General features: G+C 38.3%; 1 protein-coding gene across 1 annotated transcript; it reads left to right on the top strand.

Annotated features, from left to right (window-relative positions):
• Nucleotides 1–1,190: 1,190 nt before the first annotated feature.
• On the top strand, nucleotides 1,191–20,365 carry LOC101475100 (lysophosphatidylcholine acyltransferase 1). Its single transcript, XM_004565127.4, has 14 exons — nucleotides 1,191–1,653; nucleotides 6,223–6,362; nucleotides 7,457–7,671; nucleotides 11,996–12,108; nucleotides 12,236–12,296; nucleotides 12,459–12,517; nucleotides 13,874–13,908; nucleotides 14,325–14,379; nucleotides 14,496–14,578; nucleotides 15,112–15,237; nucleotides 15,576–15,729; nucleotides 16,141–16,239; nucleotides 16,598–16,739; nucleotides 16,945–20,365. Exons 1-14 carry the CDS (start codon nucleotides 1,531–1,533, stop codon nucleotides 17,169–17,171), a joined length of 1,632 nt encoding a protein of 543 aa, XP_004565184.1. The 5' UTR covers nucleotides 1,191–1,530; the 3' UTR covers nucleotides 17,172–20,365.
• The last annotated feature ends 175 nt before the right edge of the window (nucleotides 20,366–20,540 follow it).

Genomic DNA, 20,540 nt, shown 5'->3' with positions numbered 1-20,540 from the left:
CATCGGAGATGTCTGTCCAGAAGAGCGCAGTCCTGGGAACAGCTAAGATACTGCGCAGGACCCTCAAGCTCCCAGGCCTCTGGTAGAGGACCCGAGCTTGAAGGATAAACCGCCCGCAGGGGCGTGCTGGGTGTTTATATATATATAAATATATATATATATATATACATATATATACACACACACACATAGATGTCATTAGACTATAGAGAGGAAGTTCTGAAGCTGGCAGCCTGGTGTTCAGAAAACAACCTGGCACTGAACACTAAGAAAACCAAAGAGCTCATTGTTGACTTCAGGAGACACAGCACTGACTTGGCCCCCCTTTACATCAACGGGGAGTGTGTGGAGAGAGTCCACACCTTCCGGTTCCTTGGTGTCCTCATCTCTGCTGACATCTCCTGGACAGACAACATCTCAGCAGTCGTCAAGAAGGCCCAACAGTGGCTGCACTTCCTGAGAGTCCTCAAGAAGTATAAGCTGAACTCCAACCTGCTGCTGACCTTCTACCGCTCATCCATTGAGAGCCTGCTAACCTACTGCATCACGGTATGGTACGGCAGCTGCACCATGGCGGATAGAGTGAGGCTTCAGAGTGTGGTCAAGACAGCACAAAAGATCATCGGCTGCCCTCTCCCCTCCCTGATGGACATTTATTCCTCCCGCTGCCTCAGCAGAGCAGCAAACATTATCAAGGACAGCTCCCACCCTGGGGTTTCAACATGTTCAGCCTGCTACAGGTGCATCAACACAAAAACCCACAGACTCAAAAACAGTTTCTTCCCCAAAGCCATAACCACCCTGAACTCACACATGCACCGATAACACAGCCGCCCCCAACAGCCGCTGCAGAACTGTGCCCCCCCAGCATGTTTGCACTGAGTAGGAGATGCTCTGTATCTCATAGTACAACTGTATAGTGACAATAAAGGTATTCTATTCTATTCTATTCTATTCTATAAATTTTAACCCACAAGCACACCGTATTTATGTGTGCTTGTGTTATAAATATTCATTTTTTAAAAAGTGAAACTAAATTAATAAATATCCTCCCAAATACAAATATACAAACAAAACGTAGAGCAAATTGATCAAATTATTAAAATTACGACATTTTTGTTAAATGTGAACGCAGCATCACACCATGCTGGGCACAGGGGATCGACATGGGTAAGAAAGATTGTCTTGCGCATGCGTGATGCATGACGAGTGGAACAGCGGCTCCGTTAGCATCCAAAGCTAGCGGACTGGTTTGATTGGGGAGCACGGTGTGGAGGAAGGACTCCTGCGATATCGGCGACTTCAGACATCCCCAGCTAATCCTCGAGCCAGTCATCATCCCTCCATGCTGTCCAAGAAAGGGAGATAGCGTTAATAGCCCTGCACTGCCAGCTCAATTAGCCACTGTCCAAGACAGATAAGGGACGCTACGTTTTGCGTGAAGAGCCTTCCTTTCAAGCAGAATCAGTTTTCTGACTGAAGTATTAAGAAATACAGCTGCAGCCACGACTAATATTACCTCTATAAAAAATGAGGTTGCCGAGTAACAGACAATGTGTGATGGAAGGAGATGGAAAGAAAATGGATCAAGCTCCACCGGTCAGAAACCCTTTTGTGCACGTCTTGAAATTCACCCCACTGGAAAAAGCAAAGGTAATTTTGTGTATGTGTTTGCACGCATTTTTTAACCTATTCATGCAGTTTTAGCTGCCCGTGGAACACTATCACTTTAGTGCGACACAGAGTCATACTGGCAGTTATTTAACTGATTCCCTTGATTGCATGCATTCAGTTGAGCTAGTATTAGCTAGTCAGCTAACATTAGCTACATACATGTTGCTTTTTCTCCGCTATCTTGTCGGTTCTACTGCCTTACTTGAATCCCCATTGAAAGCGCGGGGGGTCTTTAAAACAATCGCCTTAACTGTAGAAAGAATGTCCCATTTTACACACGACTACCTGATGTAAAGCTTGTAAATCACCCTGTCTCTATAATAGGAGAACGAAAGTCAGTTATTTGAGCATGGCTGCCTGTCCAAGAGGGGCCTAGCTTGTTGCTGTTTAATTGTTAATCCGGCTATTAGAAAGGTTTTCTGGTGGGTTTCACTATATTGGATGACAACATTTGTGTACGTCGTTTATTTAAACATGCTTCTCTTCTTTTTTGCTCTGGCTTCGTTGGTTATCGCGGTTCAATTAACACGTGAGGATTTGGAGAAGGGGGGTTGTAAACCGGCAGACACGTTTTTTCCAACCCTCCTCCTGTCTACAAATAAAATGGATTTCCCCACAGCTCTTAATGTTCAAACAATTTGCCTTTCTCGTTGAAGATGGAGCAAAACTTTATAGCAGCTATTCGTCACTGCTGCTGCACGTAATCAGATTTTGGGGCTTTCGGGCTTCTCTGCAAAAGGAGTTAATTGGAGAGCAAGTCAGGTTTGCAGCCACTAGGCTTACACTGATCAGTTTCACTTTAAAGTCATGAAACTGTTTAAGTGAGAAGTACAGACATCGTTCAGCGGAAATTTGAACCCTACACAGATTTACCTCCTTCAGTATTGTCTTGTCCACTTTTGCTACGTGTTGCATTAGGCACAGATAATGAGAACCTGCAGTCATCATCTGTAAGCTTGAGTATTAGACTGTCATGTTCTTGAAAACTGGGACTGCATGCGAATTAAAGGCACACATGGCCCATGTGTAGTTAACCTCATATGATCTCTCGAAATAGCTGACACAGAGATGTGTGTGCACCTGTGCGTTCATTCTAAACAATTACTTGCAATTGACTGCTTATTCTTAACATAGATAATGTAATATGTGCTGTGTTAGTAAACAATGTGGAATTGCAGCACAGCTATGTGCTAGGTATTTTCAGTAACACAGCACAGTAGAATGGGAAGGCCAGAGTTTATGAATGAGGCAGCTCTGCCATTCTGTAATAGAGTATGGTGTTACAGATACACATAGTGACTAGGTGAAGGTCAAGCACATCTCTTTATTTGTTGCTTTTTTCCCCATAGAGACTGGAGGGAGAATTGAGAATGTGTGGTAGATAGGTGGATCAAAGCCAAGAGAATAGGCTTACATTTATTAGCCGTTCCTCAAGACTAAAACAAAAGTGTGGTTTCTCCAGCAAGTTTAATATATAAACAAAAGGGGAAGAAATAAAAACTTGTTCATGAGACTTTGAGTCTAACAACTGGACAACTGATAAGTGACACTCAAAGAGGCTACAGAGAGCATCGTGCTCAGGTCTTGCTTTCACATCCAAATGATCAACCCACAGAGTCTGTTTTCACTTCAGAGAGAAAGGGAACTGCAGTATGTTCTGTTTATTGTAAAACCGGACATTGTCACAGTCTTTCTAGTGAAACTGAAGAAGTTTGTGTTGCATTGGTGTTTCACAAATGCGAAAGACTGCCTCAGTTGTGTGGTGATAATTTAATTAAGTAATGGACAATAATAGCAGGATCAGAGGAGTTGCTGTCAAACCATAAAGCTTTAACTTTATATAGTTTTGCAGGCTAACGGCTTGGGAACTGATAGGCTGTTAATGAATTGAGAATTATTCTGCTTTTGCATATTTTTAAAAGGAATAAATTCTTTTCACTGCTTTGCTGATGCTCAAAGTGGATTTCTATAAAAAGAGGCAATCGTAATAAGGTAGATAATTCTTACTAATGGGGCAAATGACTAATGTGGCTAAATCTTGGATCAACTTTAGAGGCTTTGTAATTCAATACTTACCCATTCAATCCACATAAAGTTGCTCATGCAATGTCTGTAAACTTTAGTCAAGTTAATTGACTGAGAGCTGATCAGTAGGGTGACTTTATGGCAATATTTTGTGATGTTCTTGATTAGATTGTGGTCAGCCAATATTCTATTTCAAAGAACTGTTCCTGAGAAGCTTCAAAAGCTGGTGAGGTGTCACAATGCATTCTGCTAATCTTAGGAGTCTGATTTTGACAAGCCTAACCTAAAGGCCCAAATCTGTCTTTGTGTAGTGAAAGTGGAAACATTTACAACTTCTCATAATTGCACAAAACCGTACCATTAAATAATATTTCCTACATGAATGCCAGAACACAGGGTTCGCTAGCAAAATGCTGTCCTGTATATGATAATCGCTGTGATTCACTACTCGATGAGCGATGATATTGTGGTAACTTTTTAGTATAATTAGAAGTTTTATGTGGTCTGACATCAAGAGTGGGCACATCAGTTGTGTATAGTGCTTTGGAAAACAATACCTCCTGCCCCTTCATAACTAAATGGCCTTCAGCATTTGCTCTATAGTATCCAGCATCTACATCCACACTGAATAATAGTATGAGGGGTATGATCCTGCTCATGTAAAAGTTGTAGTTTATAAATGTTGAACATGAAATGACACAGAAAAGATTGCAGACTGCAGGTCTGATAGAGCATAGATTGATTGGCAGACCACTGCGTACTGTATTACTGTTGGCATTAGCATTGTGAAGAACCATCACTGTTCTCTAAACTAAATCTCAGCTTCATTTTTTTTTTTTTTTTTCGTTTGAAAGTCCACTCCCAGAAGCACTGTCTTTTTCTTATACTTTTGCACGTTAGTATTTCCAAATCAAGTGAACATTAAGGGTTTTCTTTCTTTTCTAACTCATCAGCGCTAAAACGAGAGGGAGTGGTTAAACAAAAACCCTCTGGGCATATGCAATTCGCTTGGATTTTTATTTGTCAATGCTGCTAATTCAGAGAAGTGTTTTACTATTAATTTGTTGGCATCTCCTTAAACACAGGCTAAAATCACTCTATTGTTTTTGTATTTTTGCTGATATTTAAAAATGGAAGGGAAAAAAAACCCCAAATGCACAAAAAATCATCTTTGAGGTTAGTGTGGAACTGCGTGTATAGCTGATGTTTAACACAGAGCTCACTTTCTAACTTAGCCTTCTGTTACATATGTATGATTATGTGGTTTAACAGTGCACATTGTTTTCAGCCTCTTGGGACTTTAATTAGGACAGAAAAAAGATTTATACAGTCTGTTAGATAACATTTTTATATTTGATTACATTATAAGCCCTAAAATAAAGTTTTTTTTAGCATATTGCTATACCTCTTAAATTCCAAAGAGTCCCTTTACTAGCATTGCCTGTTGACATTCATGTATTCCTGTGCTTTGAATTGATCTTTCAACATTGCACAGGTTAAGACAGCGGTCCCCAACCCCTGGGCCTCGGACCAGTACCGGTCCGTGAGTCGTTTGGTACCGGGCCGCGAGAGTTGAGGCTCAGGTGTGAAATGTATAGTTTTCAGGGTTTTTATCGGTTTTCAGCGTTCTTTTGTTATTGTTTTTATCGTTAACTCGGTGTCCCTGGGTCTTTTCACGTGTGTTATGAATAAATCTTCTTTTTTTCGGTACCGGTACTAGTTTTATTTTGTTGTATTTATCCGCGACACCTTAAAGGCCGGTACGTGAAAATATTGTCGGGCATAAACCAGTCCGTGGCGCAAAACAGGTTGGGGACCGCTGGGTTAAGACATTCTTAACAACAGGAACCCCCAGCCCCCTTTTTTGAGAATGTGTTTGGCATTTTAAAATGCAGTTTAAACTGAATTTGCTGTTAGATAAGAACTCTCTCCTGATAAGGTAGGCCACTTAGACTTGATGTTTAACAGCAGTGCTTGCTATCAGGACAAATATTGACAAAAGATAAGGTGTGCTATCAGGGTCATGAATAGCTTTTAAATAAACAGTCATAACTGAATCTTTAGAGTTGCAAGGATTATCAGAGCCTCTAAGAATGCACAACTTGGTATATAACATGTCAGCTTTAAAGGATATTGCTTGTGAGTATAGGAAGTAAACCCATAAGACAAATTTGTATTGCGTAGTCTTAAATTATAGGAGCTATGTTTAGAGGCCATGCTGCAAACTCGCTGCCATTTATACTGTGTAGGACACACATATTAGGCACTTGTTTGTGTGTGTTGCTTATTTTACAAACACACAGTCATTTTACTTGTTTGAACTGCAGCCTGAGACCATTGTTGTTCGACCATTAAAGCTCCAGTTTGGCAACCTGAACAGCTATGAAGTTGCTGACATACCCATCCTGTAAGAGATCACTTCAGTCATGGATTCATTCTGTAGGCTGAAGTCATCCTTTTACAAATAAGAACTGTAGCAGTATAGAAAATAACTGATCTTTTTGCTTTTTCTCTATTTCACAGATTGCGTTAATGACAGTCACGCTATTCCCCATCCGTCTACTCATAGCTGCATTCATGATGTTGCTGGCCTGGCCTTTTGCCTTCATTGCCTCAGTGGGGCGCTCCGAGACCACCGTTGAACCCCAGTGCCTCTGGAGAAGGTGGGTGTTTTTTAATGTATAGCTTTCGATAATTAAAAAAAAAAAAAACAACTGGTAGAACTGGCTCAAAGTTCAGTAATTAAGCTCGAGTGGCTCCATAGTGTAATGATTTGCACATCGGCCTAAGAAATGAAAGATCCCTGGTTTCCCTTTGGAGTTGTGGGCATTCAAACATGGAGCTATGGCGACCCCTCTTGAATGAGGGAGTTTAGAATGCAGAGTCTAGTACTGTTAAACTAATGTGCATTGTTATGGTAGATTTGTGATGTGCTTCCCTTGCATTACTCATTTTATGTTTTCGAAGGAACTGCACAATGAAATTTGTCAAAGTATGTGACTTCCTATGTTTGTTGAGTTTGTACGATAGCATCCATGTTCAAACATGTTTTTGCCAATCCAGCACAGTCTTTCTATAATTTAGTTGTGGAGGTGGTGCCTACTTCCTCCTGACAGTAGCCAGTATAAATTGAGGAATTTATTGATTTTTAAGACAAGAAACAATTGCATAATCATGAGCATCGTTAATATCAAGTTTAGTTTGGCTGTTGACAGCAGGCCCTGTAGGGTTAAAGCACACAGTTCTCCAGCTAGTCTTTGCTGTCTTACTCACTTTATGATGATACCAACCAAGCACTTTTTGTTGAATTTAAAGCTCTGATGTACTTAAAGTGCTGTGTGTCAAATAGAAATTTTGTGATACTTCTGGTAAAAGGTGTTTTTTAGTGAAACTTAAATTATAGCTAGTTTCTTGATTGGCCTTGACTGGAAAGATGACGGATATAATTCTGTCTTAAGTTGTGAGATCTCACCGGTAATGTTAGTGAAGAAACAGCGTGAGAAGGAATACATTTGAAGAACTAGACCCCACACTGTGCATTACAGGTGGTTATGGTGTCAGTTCGCTTCTGGTCACCAATTATTGACGCAGTTTATTTTCCATAGCAACTTACAACACTAATCCTGTGTCCCTTATGACTCTATTGTGAATATTGGTACTGCTGTTTTAATAAATTATGCTATATCATTTAAAGTGTTTTCTTTTATTTGCAAGAAGTGAAAAGTGCTTCTCACACATGGATGATCTTGTTTTCCAGACTGGTGGACATCATTCTGAGAATAATCATGCGAGTCATGTGGTTTGCGGGAGGGTTCCATTGGATGACTGTGAAAGGGCGAAGGGCATTGCCTACAGAAGCACCTATCCTTACCCTGGCACCCCACTCTTCTTACTTTGATGCCATCCCAGTCACCATGACAATGTCCTCAATTGTCATGAAGGCTGAGAGCAAGGATATACCTCTCTGGGGAAGTAAGTAACCCCACCACCACACACACGAACACACAGGCACACACAAAAACAAAATCTCATTGCTCATGACAGTGAGTTACTAGATGCATTTCAGCAGCACGTGAGGGAAAGATGATATTTGTGGTATGTGGCTTGTACAAAGGGGAAGATTATCAGTACAGCATCAGTAAGACAGTTCCCATGACTTTGCTGCCGTTACAGTCAACAGGGGATTGCCCACTCTGATTTGCATTTAATTTTGATAAGTTAAAAGCAAGTGTAGCTTGGTTTTTGTTCAGCCTTGTGTAGCTTGGTATAGCAGTGCTATACCTCAAAAAAAAAAGACAAAGAAAATACAGATGCTATGCTGTAATGAAAGCAGATATTATACTCCAGAACAACACGTTTGAGTTTTCAACTGTGACTAAACAAGGTAATTTTGTTAAAAAGAAAAAAAAGTCAAACTTGAATGCTCAGTGTTACACTGTACTCACAACATTCTTTAACCCACAAACATGTCAAAAGGAGCCAAGTCAAAATACAAAATATAAGTGTCTGGATAAAAGACACTCAGACTAATGATTTTTTTTAAATTTTATTCATAGCCAGACATAGATCCCACAAAGCCAAATGCTTATTTAGCTAGCTGTGTGGCCTTGTCTTTGCACAACTCAGAGTAACATCCAGAGGACAGGCAGGACTTGCTTAGACGCACTCAGTACAATAATATAAGTCAAATCCTATCAACTAGGCTGCAAGTTCAACAGTCTTCTCAATTACCAGTTCAGTCACCGGTTCTTATGTCCCCGTAAGCAGAACATGCTGTGAAGGTGTTTATGTGTTATTTTTGCCTTCCTTTCTCCTCCTGCTCTGCCTGCTGAGTCAGTAATTAGCCACATTGTTAGTTCCAGGCTGAGTGAAGCTCGGCCAAGTTAAAGCAGCTTTACTTGTGTTGCAGGATTACGACCATATTTCAGCATATTTGTTTATTGGCAAATTGTCTGTTTAAACAATATGCAGTCAGCTATTATGATTTGGATTAGCTGGGCTAAAGTGTAAAAGATGCAAATGAATGCATTTGAAATTGTAAAAATATATTGAATTTTATGCTGTTATTCTATTGTTTCTACTATCTCAATATTGGCTTTCCCTAAAATCTTAAAGGGCCTCTAATGTTCTTTAGGGTGACAAGTCCTTTTGGACTTGCAGTAGGAACCAAGCACAAGGGCATGGCCACGTGGAATCCAGAATAAGCATTAAGACCTGATCAGCCAGAATGACGTGTGCAGAGCGACTTGTAGGGTTCTTGCGAGAGATGTAATCCCTTCCTGTCAGCAGACAGCTCACAGTTGAAATCATTTCTTCTTCTTCTTGTCATGGTCTCACCTTCTTCTTTCTTCATTTTGTTCCCTTACTACTCTCAAACTTCTCTCTTTCTGTTGACTTTCTGTATGAGCAAAGAGAGGCTTTTTTTTTTTTTTTTTTTTTTTTGGTCTCGGTAAAACGAAAGATGCTTCTGCTCTACAAAGTCTTTAACCCTAGTCTTTGCCTACTCAGTTTCCTGTTTGTCATTGCACATGTCCCTTTGCACGTCTACTAGTGCACAGATTGCACATATATTGGACTGTTCAAAGTCAGAGAGAGTCAGTATGACTTAAGGGGAACAGATTTCTTTAAAAAAAAAACAAGATGAGGACAAATATAAAGCAGAGATGTGTTTCTGTTAGAGGAGTTAACCTGTGGAATAGTTATGACAGTGATTTAAAAAGGTGTAGTTCATTTTCCTTGTTTAAAAATATGTTTAAAAATAGAGTATTAGAAAAATATATAAATCAAGAATGAAAAGAGCAAAAAAAAAAAAAAAAACCCAAAAAAAACAAAACCTCTTGATTCTTTTGCTTTGATGTAGTTACTTATCTAAGGTGGAAAGTTTTTTTTTTTGTTTTTTTTTCTTGTTTGTTTGTTTGTTTGGTTTTTGCTTTGTTTTATTATTTGCTTCGAGCTGCATGCAAAAAGATATTTTGTGAAAAGGGTAGGCGTAATAAGCAAATGCTTCAGCCAATACCTTTTGATTAGCCTTGTCTCATGCTTTCTTGCTTTGTGGTAGATCTTTGTTCTGTTTTCACTGAGATATTTGAATGCTAATCAATAAAAATCAAATCAAAATCAAAATATTTAAATTTGTTCTTTCAGTTATTATGCACCAACAATAATTTCACTGCATTACTCAAGAGTACTTTTTTGGCTGTGAAATGAGCAGTTTTGTTGTTACGGCACAAAGAGCGCTGTAGATGCAGTAGAGAAGGTCAGAAGGAGCTGCATTGTGTCTTTGTGGAACTGGAGAAAGCATATAAGGTGCCAAGAGAGGAACTGTAGTAGTATATGAGGATGGTGCAGAAAGTGTATGAGGACAGCAAAACAGTGGTGAAGTGTGTAGTAGACGTGGCAGACGGGTTCAAAGTGGGGGGGTGGGATTACATCGGGGATCGGCTCTGAGCCCCTTTTTGTTTGCAGTTATGATGGACAGGTTGACAGGTCATCAGATAGGAGTCTCCATGGACTATGGTGTTCACAGGTGACATTGTGATCTATAGTGAGTTGAGGAGAGCAGGTGGTAAAGAGCCTGGAGAGAAGAGGAATGAAATTCAGTGAATGAGAGGGAGATGGGTGTAACAGTGAAGCTATGAGGGTAGATAAATTTACACTCCAGGGGTTAACCAGCCAAAGCAATAGACAGTTCTCTATAGATGTGAAGAAGAGAGTGCAGGCAAGGTGGAGTGGGTGGCAACAAGTGTTAATGTTCTCATTACACCTTACATTTTAGTGATAGGGCTTAGAAAAACAAACAAATAAATAAATGGTCTAGCATTACATTGGGCAGTTGCTCTGTACCTGATAATATGCACACAGTTAACTGGTTCAGCACTGTTGTTGTAGATTGTGTCAGTATGTAAAGGTTAAAGTTTGTTTCAAATGCAGGTGATTATCATCAACCAAGCCAGCAGCAGTGGACTGACAAAAGCTCCAGCGTGTAACTACTGCCAGCACAAAAACTGTATCACTGTCAACAAAATAAAAAGAATCATATCATATAGACGGACATAACAAATAGTCATACAGCCACCATTACACCTGTTGTCCCTGGTTGTTTTTCACAGATCGATAGTTGCGCTGACCATTACTGTTGTTTTGTTGTGCTCTGAATTGAAATCGCAGCCGGAGGTGTTTCAAATCAGTTATCCCATCATCTGACGATGGTCTCATGGTCATGAAAACAATGATGATTAGAGGGCTGTATGTTATGTCCTGTGTGTTTTAGTGCCACCTTCTGCCTGCTCAGAGTTCCTACAATGGAAACGTGGCTTATATTTAAACATTAGATGAATCAGAATCAGAATACTTTATTAATCCCAGGGGAAACAGTTGCTCAAGGCAGTAAGAAAATTAACTAGTTAAAAAACAATATACTACAAAATGGTTCTTATAAATACAAATAGCTCTAATATATAGATATCCCAATATATCAAACAAAATTGAATATGGATAAAGTTTTAATTGAGGTCCCTCTCTTATCATACTTATTTTGTTATTGTCTCTGTACAGTATGTGCAGATCTTAAAGGTGTGCAACTACTGCATTGTGTATGTGTGCTTTAGATGGAGGAACTGTACATAAAGATGACCACAGGCAGCAATGATTTCTTGTGTCATTCAGTGGTGGATTTGGGTAATCTCAGTCTGTCACCGACTGTGCTCCCGTGACTGGCCAGCATGTCACTGAGTGGGTGGGGGTTATTGTACAGAATTGGTTTCCTAATCTGTCATCAAAAGAGGAAGTTGACATTAAATGTGTGACAGTTTTTGTTCCTTAATAGCTGTGTTCCTTGTATTTGTGTATCTCCTTCTGTATATTTATGAGTTATACTCACTGAATAAAGTACACCATTAAATTTTTTTTTTTTTTTACAGCAAAAGGAAATGCAAGTACAATGTAAGATATATTTAACAATGATTTAATCCTGCAAACTTTTTGTGGATCTTACAGATTTTCATAAAATTATGCGTTTTTGCTTGAAATGTATCTAATCCCAGTCATTATTGGATACGGTTTTTCCTTTGTGTTAAAAACTTTAGACTTTTGATTGAGTTTTGTGCCTGCAAAAGATTAGATCTCTGCTCAATTAAATTATTCTGTGTAGTGAAGCGTTTGTGCTTTTGATGTTTGACAGTTCTACATTTACGATTGGGATATTTATTGCAGAAATAGAAGTATTTGTTGTTTGCAGCAATGGCTTCTCAAGTAATTTCTATCTGAATTTCCTCCACTGTCTTCCTTCTGCTTCAAGCTTTGATTAAGTACATCAGGCCGGTGTTCGTTTCCCGGTCAGACCAGGACTCCAGGAAGAAGACTGTGGAGGAGATCAAACGCAGAGCCCGCTCTGGAGGAGAATGGCCTCAGGTAAGTTGGTGAAGTTATGCAAGAGTCACCATGTTGCACCAATTAAATGCATGAATGCCATGATCTGTTTTTACCAGACATTGCAGTAAACATCAACCACTAACTAGTTTCCCTCTCATACATACAGATCATGATTTTTCCAGAGGGAACGTGCACCAATAGATCCTGCCTAATCACCTTTAAGCCAGGTAAGTACCCATGTTTTTTCTTTTTTTTTTTTTTGTTTTCTTTTTTTAACTGTGTAATTGCTATTCTAATTTTTTCTTAGACCAGCATGTTTCCTTTACAAATATAACAGATGAAAACTAGTCTCCTGTCTTGTTTTTGTTGTTGTTTTTAAATCCTCGTAGGGGCCTTCATCCCAGCTGTACCAGTGCAGCCTGTGGTCATTCGTTACCCTAATAAACTGGTAAGTAAATTGGCAAAAAGTTGTTTTTTTTTTCCCCCCTTAGCCTTTTTGTCATTAGGTGATAGATTAGAAATAGGAGCTGTGAAATGTAGAAAAAAAACAAAACAAATCTAGAATCGTGTCCTGTGGCATTAATTCATTTTATTTGGAAAAGCACTCATCGCCCTTTTTGTTCCTCAAACCAATTGACTGGTTAACCATGATGCTTTTGTTATGGAATTTTCAAATACCCAAAATGTTTTGTTGATTGATGCCAATTTGTTTTGCCATTTTTTTTCCTCATGATGGCACTATTGGCTTTACTTTTATGATGCCGAAATTCATGCACAATGATAATAACTGTGCAATGATGCACAGCAAGGCTGTTATCTGCTGATATCACAGCAAATTATCTTACTATGACTGCAGAATTTAGTCATTCAAAAGCATAACAGCTTTCTGAGACATAATTTTACATATGAAAATTATATCTGATGAAAATGAAGTCGGTGTCCACAGCTAGAGGAAAGAAAGGGGGTGGGTTCCACAGCTTTAAAGAGTTAAAAGCGATTCCAGAAGAACTTAGTTTTTCAGCCATATGAAATCACTCCTAGCTGAGAAAAAACGCTAGTGATGCCCATTTTGCCCATCTGTATTCAGCCGCAAAGCATTAGAACGAAGTACAGAAACCAATTTTTAATAACTTCTAGCTAGTCTGTGTGAATATTAATTCCTGGGCTGCCTCATTTGCATTTAATAGGTGTCATTGCGTGAGAACAGTAGACTTTTTAATATAATGGTAATAAAAAAAAAAGTTCAGTCTGCCATGAAGCATAATGGATTTTGAATTTTATTGACACACATTATCTTACTGTGTTTACATTTAAGGGATTAAACATAGCATTTCCATTTTTTTGGAGCAACCTTATTTTGGAAATGTCCATAAAAGGATAGAAGCCTTCCAAAATTTAAAAGAATAAATAATCATTAGCACAATGAATCTCTTAGCTTTGGAAACCTAAGCACGTATCCAGGTGAAGTCTAAAGCTAATACATGTTTTCGCTCTGAGTAAACGCATCAAAACTGTAACATATTGAAACCTGTATGAAATGCTTGTTGGGGGTGTCTGAAAAATGTTTGTCCAAACTGAATTTTAATGTGCTAGAGTTGAGTATTTAATTGCACACTTAACTTACCATAAACTAATTACACTGTAATCATTTTTAAACTGATTGAAAATAAGCTGCCTGTGAGAAAGAAAGCTGGAGCAAAGTTATCACTTGAACCAAGAAATAAAAAGTAAAAGTGTGTTTGAGAGACTAATAATTTGTCTCTTCTTCATGTGGTTTGTTTGTTTATTTATTTATTTTTAACAGGACTCAATCACATGGACATGGCAAGGCCCAGGAGCGTAAGTACAGAATTTCACACTTTCTTAATTTAACACTTTGTGCATTCTTTACATACTGTAACTAACATTGTTTTAAGTCAAAATCAGACATAAATAAAGAACTAAACTCAAAATGACAAATATGGAAATTGCATAGTATTTACACACAATCTCACATGACTTGATAATTTGACAGTGTTTTAATTAATTTATTCTCGCATGTTACCTTAAGCTTTCCCAGCTGGAACTTAAATATTAAAGGGTTTGAAAATTTGTGCATTAAGAAAATTAAATAAACAACAAGAAAAATGTAAGAGGTTTTCAGTTGACGTGTTGTCTGTGCAGGGCTCTCCTTTTTTTTTTTTTTTTTTTTTTTTTTTTTTTTTGTTTGTTTGTTTGTAATTTGTTGTTGTTGTTGATGTCCTGTTATTATCCAGATTCCAAATTTTATGGCTGACACTCTGCCAGTTACACAATGAGTTTGTGATAGAGGTAAGTGTGCATTACTGTCAATATAGATAATTGCATATCTACCCGTATGAAAAATATGACTCTGAGAGAGATGCTAATGATTTTAAAAAAGATATTTTTGGGGGGGCTTTCTACAGTTTCTTCCCATCTATACACCCTCAGAGGAGGAGAAGAAGAATCCTGCACTCTTTGCCATCAATGTGAGACGTATCATGGCTAAGTATGTTGAAATAATTGATCATATTATATACATTTCAACAATTTATGTACACAACACAAAGTTGACTGAGGTTATTATTCCAATTCCAATTTTGCCTCTTCATTTAAAAACGGTGAATGCAGTGAATGTCTCTAGCTGTAAAGTTGTATTAATCCACATCTTTTAGATTTCCATTGTCATCTAATTATTAAATAAAGTATACACTGTTTAGAAACTTTGCATTTTTCTTTAGAAGTATAATAATTATATATAAAATACAATCCTAAATGAATGTGAACCACCTAGTTATCATTGTCTTATGCTGTGTAAGGGCTATACTTGCCTATTAGATTACTACATTTTGTGCATTATTGCTTTGAGCTACACATGGGGAAACTTCAGCTCTGCAGATTCATGGAGAAAACTTGGAACATTGTTCCCAACTTCAAAGTAGATGTATCAGATACTTTCTCTGCGTTATTGGCCTTAAGCAAAGTTCATATTGATTTGCACAAACTGATGTCCCATCATTATCTCTCCTGTGTGGTGCACAGAGCCCTGGGGGTACCCATCACAGATTATTCATTTGAAGACTGCCAGCTGGCCATGGCAGAAGGCCAGCTGAGGCTGCCAGTCGACACCTGTCTGCTGGAGTTTGCCAAGCTTGTCAGGAGACTGGGGTGAGTCATTCAAACTTTCCAAGGCAATAAACCTATCAAAGATGACTAAGTAAGGGGCACAAGGGGGAGGAAGGCAAAATATTCTCCCAACACTGCAGGGATTTAGCGTTTTGCCTAGCAGAGAATGAAAGAGTCGAAACAATGAAAAACATGTAGCTTGTTGGGGGGGAAAATGCAAATGAGTAGAACGGAGCACATAAATATTATACAGTATAACTGTAAAGTCTATAGAGTTGTCATAGCTTGCTCATTCTCAGGAGCACAAGTCTTCTCATTTTTTTCTCCTCTCTCTTTGCTTACACTGTTATTCTTATGTTATTATGTCATCGCTGTCCCAGATTGAAACCACAGAACTCCGAGAAGGTTTTGCAGGAGTATGGGAACAGAGCCAGGAAGCTTGAGGGGCAGAAGCTGGGACTGGAAGGCTTTGCACACTTCCTTGATGTGCCAGTTTCAGATATGCTGCGAGACATGTTTGGTCTTTTTGACGAGGTAAAAACTGCAGCGACCTTTTACTGATAACCATGATTGCTCTGCAGTCTTTCACAGTGGTTACTGCTGCTACTTGAATGCATTTTGTTTTATTATTTTCACGTTTAGTTTTTATTATGCAGATACAGAACAGCAGTTTTAGAAAAATGCACAACTGAAGCAATATTCGTTCTAGTTTGGGGCGTGATTGAAGTAGTCTGATGAGAAAGTGCTTCTAGAAAACTGGATTGTATGCGCTTTCTTTAAACTAAACTCAGTGTGCATATTTGCATAATGGAACCTAAACAAGAAAAGATTTGTTGCTGCAATGTGTTTTTGACCTAAATGGCTATCGGCCAGATGCTTCTGTGAAACATAGCAGTCTTGCTCACAGTCTGATTTTATTTTTATTGTGGTCTCTTGTCTTTTCAGCATGAAGATAACAGAATGGATATTAGAGAATATGTGATAGCCTTATCTGTTGTATGCAGGCCTGCCAAAACTCTGGAAACAATGAAATTGGCCTTTAAGGTAAGATTTATGCTTATCTGACCAACTGGCAGAATAGTTTTGTGCTTCATAAGCACCAGCATAACATTTGCTCCATTAACGCATCTTCTGGGTAGTACATTTATATTTGTCCCATATTTCAAAACCTTTCAAAATGCTTGATGAAGTGTGCATTTAGGGTTTCACTGAAGCCGATCAGTTACTCTGGGTATCTATAAATCAGCTTGATGAAGTAAGGTGAGAAGAGCATGATAATCTTCTCTTCTTACTTGCTTGATATTTGAGTTGAGCAAGGGCTGTCACCTTATATGCTGTTCAAGTGGCCCTAAAGCAAAGCCAAGGAGAATGTTTTAATCTTATCATATTTCCTCTTCCCCAGATGTTTGAGGCAGAGGAGGATGGTGCCATCACAGAAAGCGAGTTAGCAGTTATACTTAAGACAGCTTTAGGCGTGAGTCACATCAGCGTGTCACATCTGTTTACCGCCATTGACGTGGACAACACAGGGAAGATCACATTTGGTAAGAGATCGAATAAAACGGCCATAAAAATATTTCACTGAATTCTTTTGAGCTATAATTAGTTATCAAAGTGAGTTTTTTTCCCCCTCATGCATTGGATTAGATTTGACAACCAGGACACTTTATTTTAAGATGCCCTCAGTCTCTTGGCAGTTTTTCCTAATGCTGCCTTTGTGTCTGGCACCCCCATGTGGTCTTTTCGCAGACAAGTTCAGAAACTTTGTGGAGCACCACCAAGACTTTGCTGACGACTACCTGTACACAGAAAACACAGACCTCCACAGTGCTCCCTACAATGATCACCAAACCCAACCCAGCCTGTCGACACTGAAAGTGAAAGGAGCCGCCGCCACCAGCAAAACGGCTAATGGTATCTGTCCCGAATTCAGCGACCACGATGGCACAATAGATGGACTCAAGAAACACAACTAAAAGAGTTTAGAGAAATTGGATGGGGAAAGCAAACCCCTCTCCTGGTGAGAGGAGTGTTGTGTAAGGAGAGCTGTAAATTGCTGAATAAGAAGGGACTATCTTTCATTAATCACAAATACAAAAATCAAGTTTACCATAACCTTTTATTACCATTGTATCCGTGAAATTTATGAGATTTTCAGCCTCTAAAAGGTTTATTTTGTTACTTTTTTTTCCTCTTCCATAGTAAGATTTGTCAGAATGCCAAACAATGGCTGTTAGGGTTACAATACTTGAATACTTGAAGCGCAGGCACATATTAAAATTTCTAGGGCAAATTCTTTTCCCTCTAACAGAGTATGGACTGTCCTTTTGTTTGATATTTTTTTTTATTATTTTTTAAATATATAAATGAGGGGAAACTGAACAAAATGAGCCCCCAGTCATCTGTATTTGGTTATCATTGATTTGTAACTTTTATCCATTTCCTCTCTTTATGATAGCTGCCTTTTGAGTAGAAAGTGCAGAAAGGATGGGCTCAAGTTAATTTAAGCAGGATTGAGGATTAAGTGCTGAAAAAGGAAGGCCTGAGGGTACCAGTGACAACTGTTGGACTACTTGAAGCATTTAGCTTCAATAGCCACATTTGAGGTTAACTAGGGTCTCTGCAAGTTTGTGGTCGTACTTGCTATGAGCCTGGTGTGTGTGGATGTATTTGTACATAAATATAATATTTGATTTCGCTCAGGGTTCAGAGACAAAATTGAAAAACTTGTATGATGTCACAATTTTTGGCGTTCAATGGATCACATGCATGTACATTCCACAGTTTGGTCATTTCTCACCCGCATAAGTTTTTTTTTTTTATGTTTTAAAAGAAATTACACTTGGACCAAAAATGCACTTGATGATTTCACGTCACCTTCTAGGTTTGTTACTGTCCTTTTGAGCTAGTTGTGTAATGTTGAAAAGAGTGGAAAAACATCACTGTACGTGACCACTGAAAGCACATTCAGTTAAGTAGCTTAGTTGGATATTTTAAAGGCAAAAGTGTATTTTCTGCATTACACTGTTATCCTTGTAGGACCATATTATTGTCAATTAATCTTCCCTAATGACTTCCAGGATGGAGTTTGCTCCTTAGTCATCTGTAACATTGTGCTTCATACACCCCATTTGAGGGACCAGTCTGTTGTTTGAAATGTTCGCCTGTAATTTTACTTTTGGATTCTTCCCCCCCCCCTTCCCTCCAGGGGGTCTGATTTAGTCACTCAGTAAGGGGGTGAGGTTGTGATTTCAATTTTAATGACAGTGAAGGGATTTAATAAAAAATTAAGGTTAAGTAGTTCCTCATTTAGTTCTTTGGTCAGATTTTTATTTTATTTATTTTTTTATTTTGGAAACAAATAAAATGAGGGATTTTGGGAGATTATTTTAAATCACATTTCCATCTCATCTGTGATCATTCATAGTGTATATGTGTATCCCATTATGGCTTTCAGTGAAGCAATATTTCACATCTCTTAAGCCTTCTCAAGATGTATGCTTTTGAAGAGTTCTTATATGCATTTTGAATATTCCAAATGCAGGACATTTTGTGAATTTTTGATATACGTATATGACTGATTTTTATTTTCACTGCCATGACAAAGATCTGTGATCTTCTCTGCAGATTTTATTGTTGATAAATGAGCCACATTTTATTTTTCTTTGTGTAATAATGCAGTTGTTTTTGTGCTGTATTCCTCTTACACTATGAAAGGTTTATTGCTATATTATTACTACTCGTGATGATAGCCTTGAATCTGTAGAATTTTTATGCGAAAATCAAGAATGTATAGACAATCTTGTCACAATTGGAAGCCACTCGGCACTGATCTCCAGTGGACATTTTCCTAAGGAATTAAGGTTTCAAAAGTTTTGTTTTCTGTCTTTTTCACACACACACCCCCCTTCCTCCTTGTTTTACTAATGTGTGATGTGTGCAGGTTGAACTAAGTAAAGTGTGAGTGTGTACATATGTCGAGCCCTGAGGTGAAGAACCGCCACATGACGGGCCACATCATACAGACACTCCAGACTGCACACATGTCATGACAATCTTTTGGTATTGTCTCCATACTTTGTCATTGAAGTTTTATCGATTTGTGCTTGCACTTTAGTAGCTTTTCCTTCTTAAATATTTCCCATTGCTCTAAAGCATGTTGCATTTGTAGACAACAGTATTGTAGGTCATTTTAATGTGATTCTTTTTTTCTCATGTATTTGTTACAGTAAAGGGAGCACAGAGAAAAGTATAGATCACAAAGAAAGCTGCCCTCCCTTCCCTTTTTAGCCCTACTTTTCTGCAACATCTCAGGATTGTGGAAATTTTGTAGCCTGAAATTGAATTTGTGAACTTCTGGGACTTGGCATCAGTGTAAAGATTTGAATGACTTAAACCTGTTTGCACCGTGAAATGGATAAGTATTAAATGTACTTCTTAGTGATGTGATTTTTCTAATGCATAGTTAACAGTTCACTCTGTATGTTTGAAACCATACTGTTTTTGTATATAAATGGGGAATCTTATTTTGAATTACGGCTGAAACAGGAAGTCAATATTTCAGCACCTGACAGAATGCGATTTATTGAGCCACAGTAACCCCTCCTGCAGTTTTATTTTAAATGGAAAGCTCCACTGGATGGTCAGAGGATGATGATGTACTATGATATGTATTCAAGTCAAAGATCTGCTTTTTATATAGTCAGTATTTATATTCAGAACAATTCTGCATTGGGGCTATATGAAAATACTATTTAAATTTCCTTTCATGACTTTTTTGTCTCCCTCCACTCACATATTTTCATTTCAGGTACCTCAGTAGAGGCAGTGTTTTTCCTGACTTTGTATCAGTCTGAGAAAATGTAAACCTATGAGAGAACTTGTATGCTATTACTGCCTGCTTAAACAGTTTATCTAACAGTGAGCCTAAGACGAAAGACTTGTGTACTCTGAAAGAGCGATATTAACTTTCTGATGGCTCACTGTATATGGACCATGAAACTGAACTACTTTTCTCCTGTAGCTTTACTTCAAACTTTTTTCTGAATAAGTTTTTGTTTTTATTTTGTTAATGCATTTTGATGATTGAGAGTTTTGAATTTGTTCAGGACTGCTATGATATAACTTGTTAATGTGACTCGCCGATGGAATTAAAGAAGCATCAACACTCCTCCTGTCTGTCACAGTGTTATTGGGTCATTCTGTAACAGAGGTTTTATTATGTGAGGTTGGGGTGCAATGACTTCTACATCAGTACAAGAAAGCCTTTGCAGTGAAAAAAATTCTATTTGTAATTATGAATTTAGCTTTACTGTATAACGCATGTTAAAGATATTGAGGAAAGT

This window comes from Maylandia zebra, linkage group LG11 (genome assembly GCF_041146795.1).
Source record: "Maylandia zebra isolate NMK-2024a linkage group LG11, Mzebra_GT3a, whole genome shotgun sequence".
NCBI lineage: Eukaryota > Metazoa > Chordata > Actinopteri > Cichliformes > Cichlidae > Maylandia > Maylandia zebra.
Note: the sequence above shows the minus strand (reverse complement) of the source record. Positions and strands in the feature narration are given on the sequence as shown.

Coding starts and splice junctions, on each gene's coding strand:
- LOC101475100 (XM_004565127.4), top strand. CDS start 1,531: ATGAGGTTGCCGAGTAACAGACAATGTGTGATGGAAGGAGATGGAAAG. Junction 14,380..14,495: donor ACAATGAGTTTGTGATAGAG/GTAAGTGTGCAT, acceptor GGCTTTCTACAG/TTTCTTCCCATCTATACACC. Junction 15,730..16,140: donor TGTTTGGTCTTTTTGACGAG/GTAAAAACTGCA, acceptor TTGTCTTTTCAG/CATGAAGATAACAGAATGGA.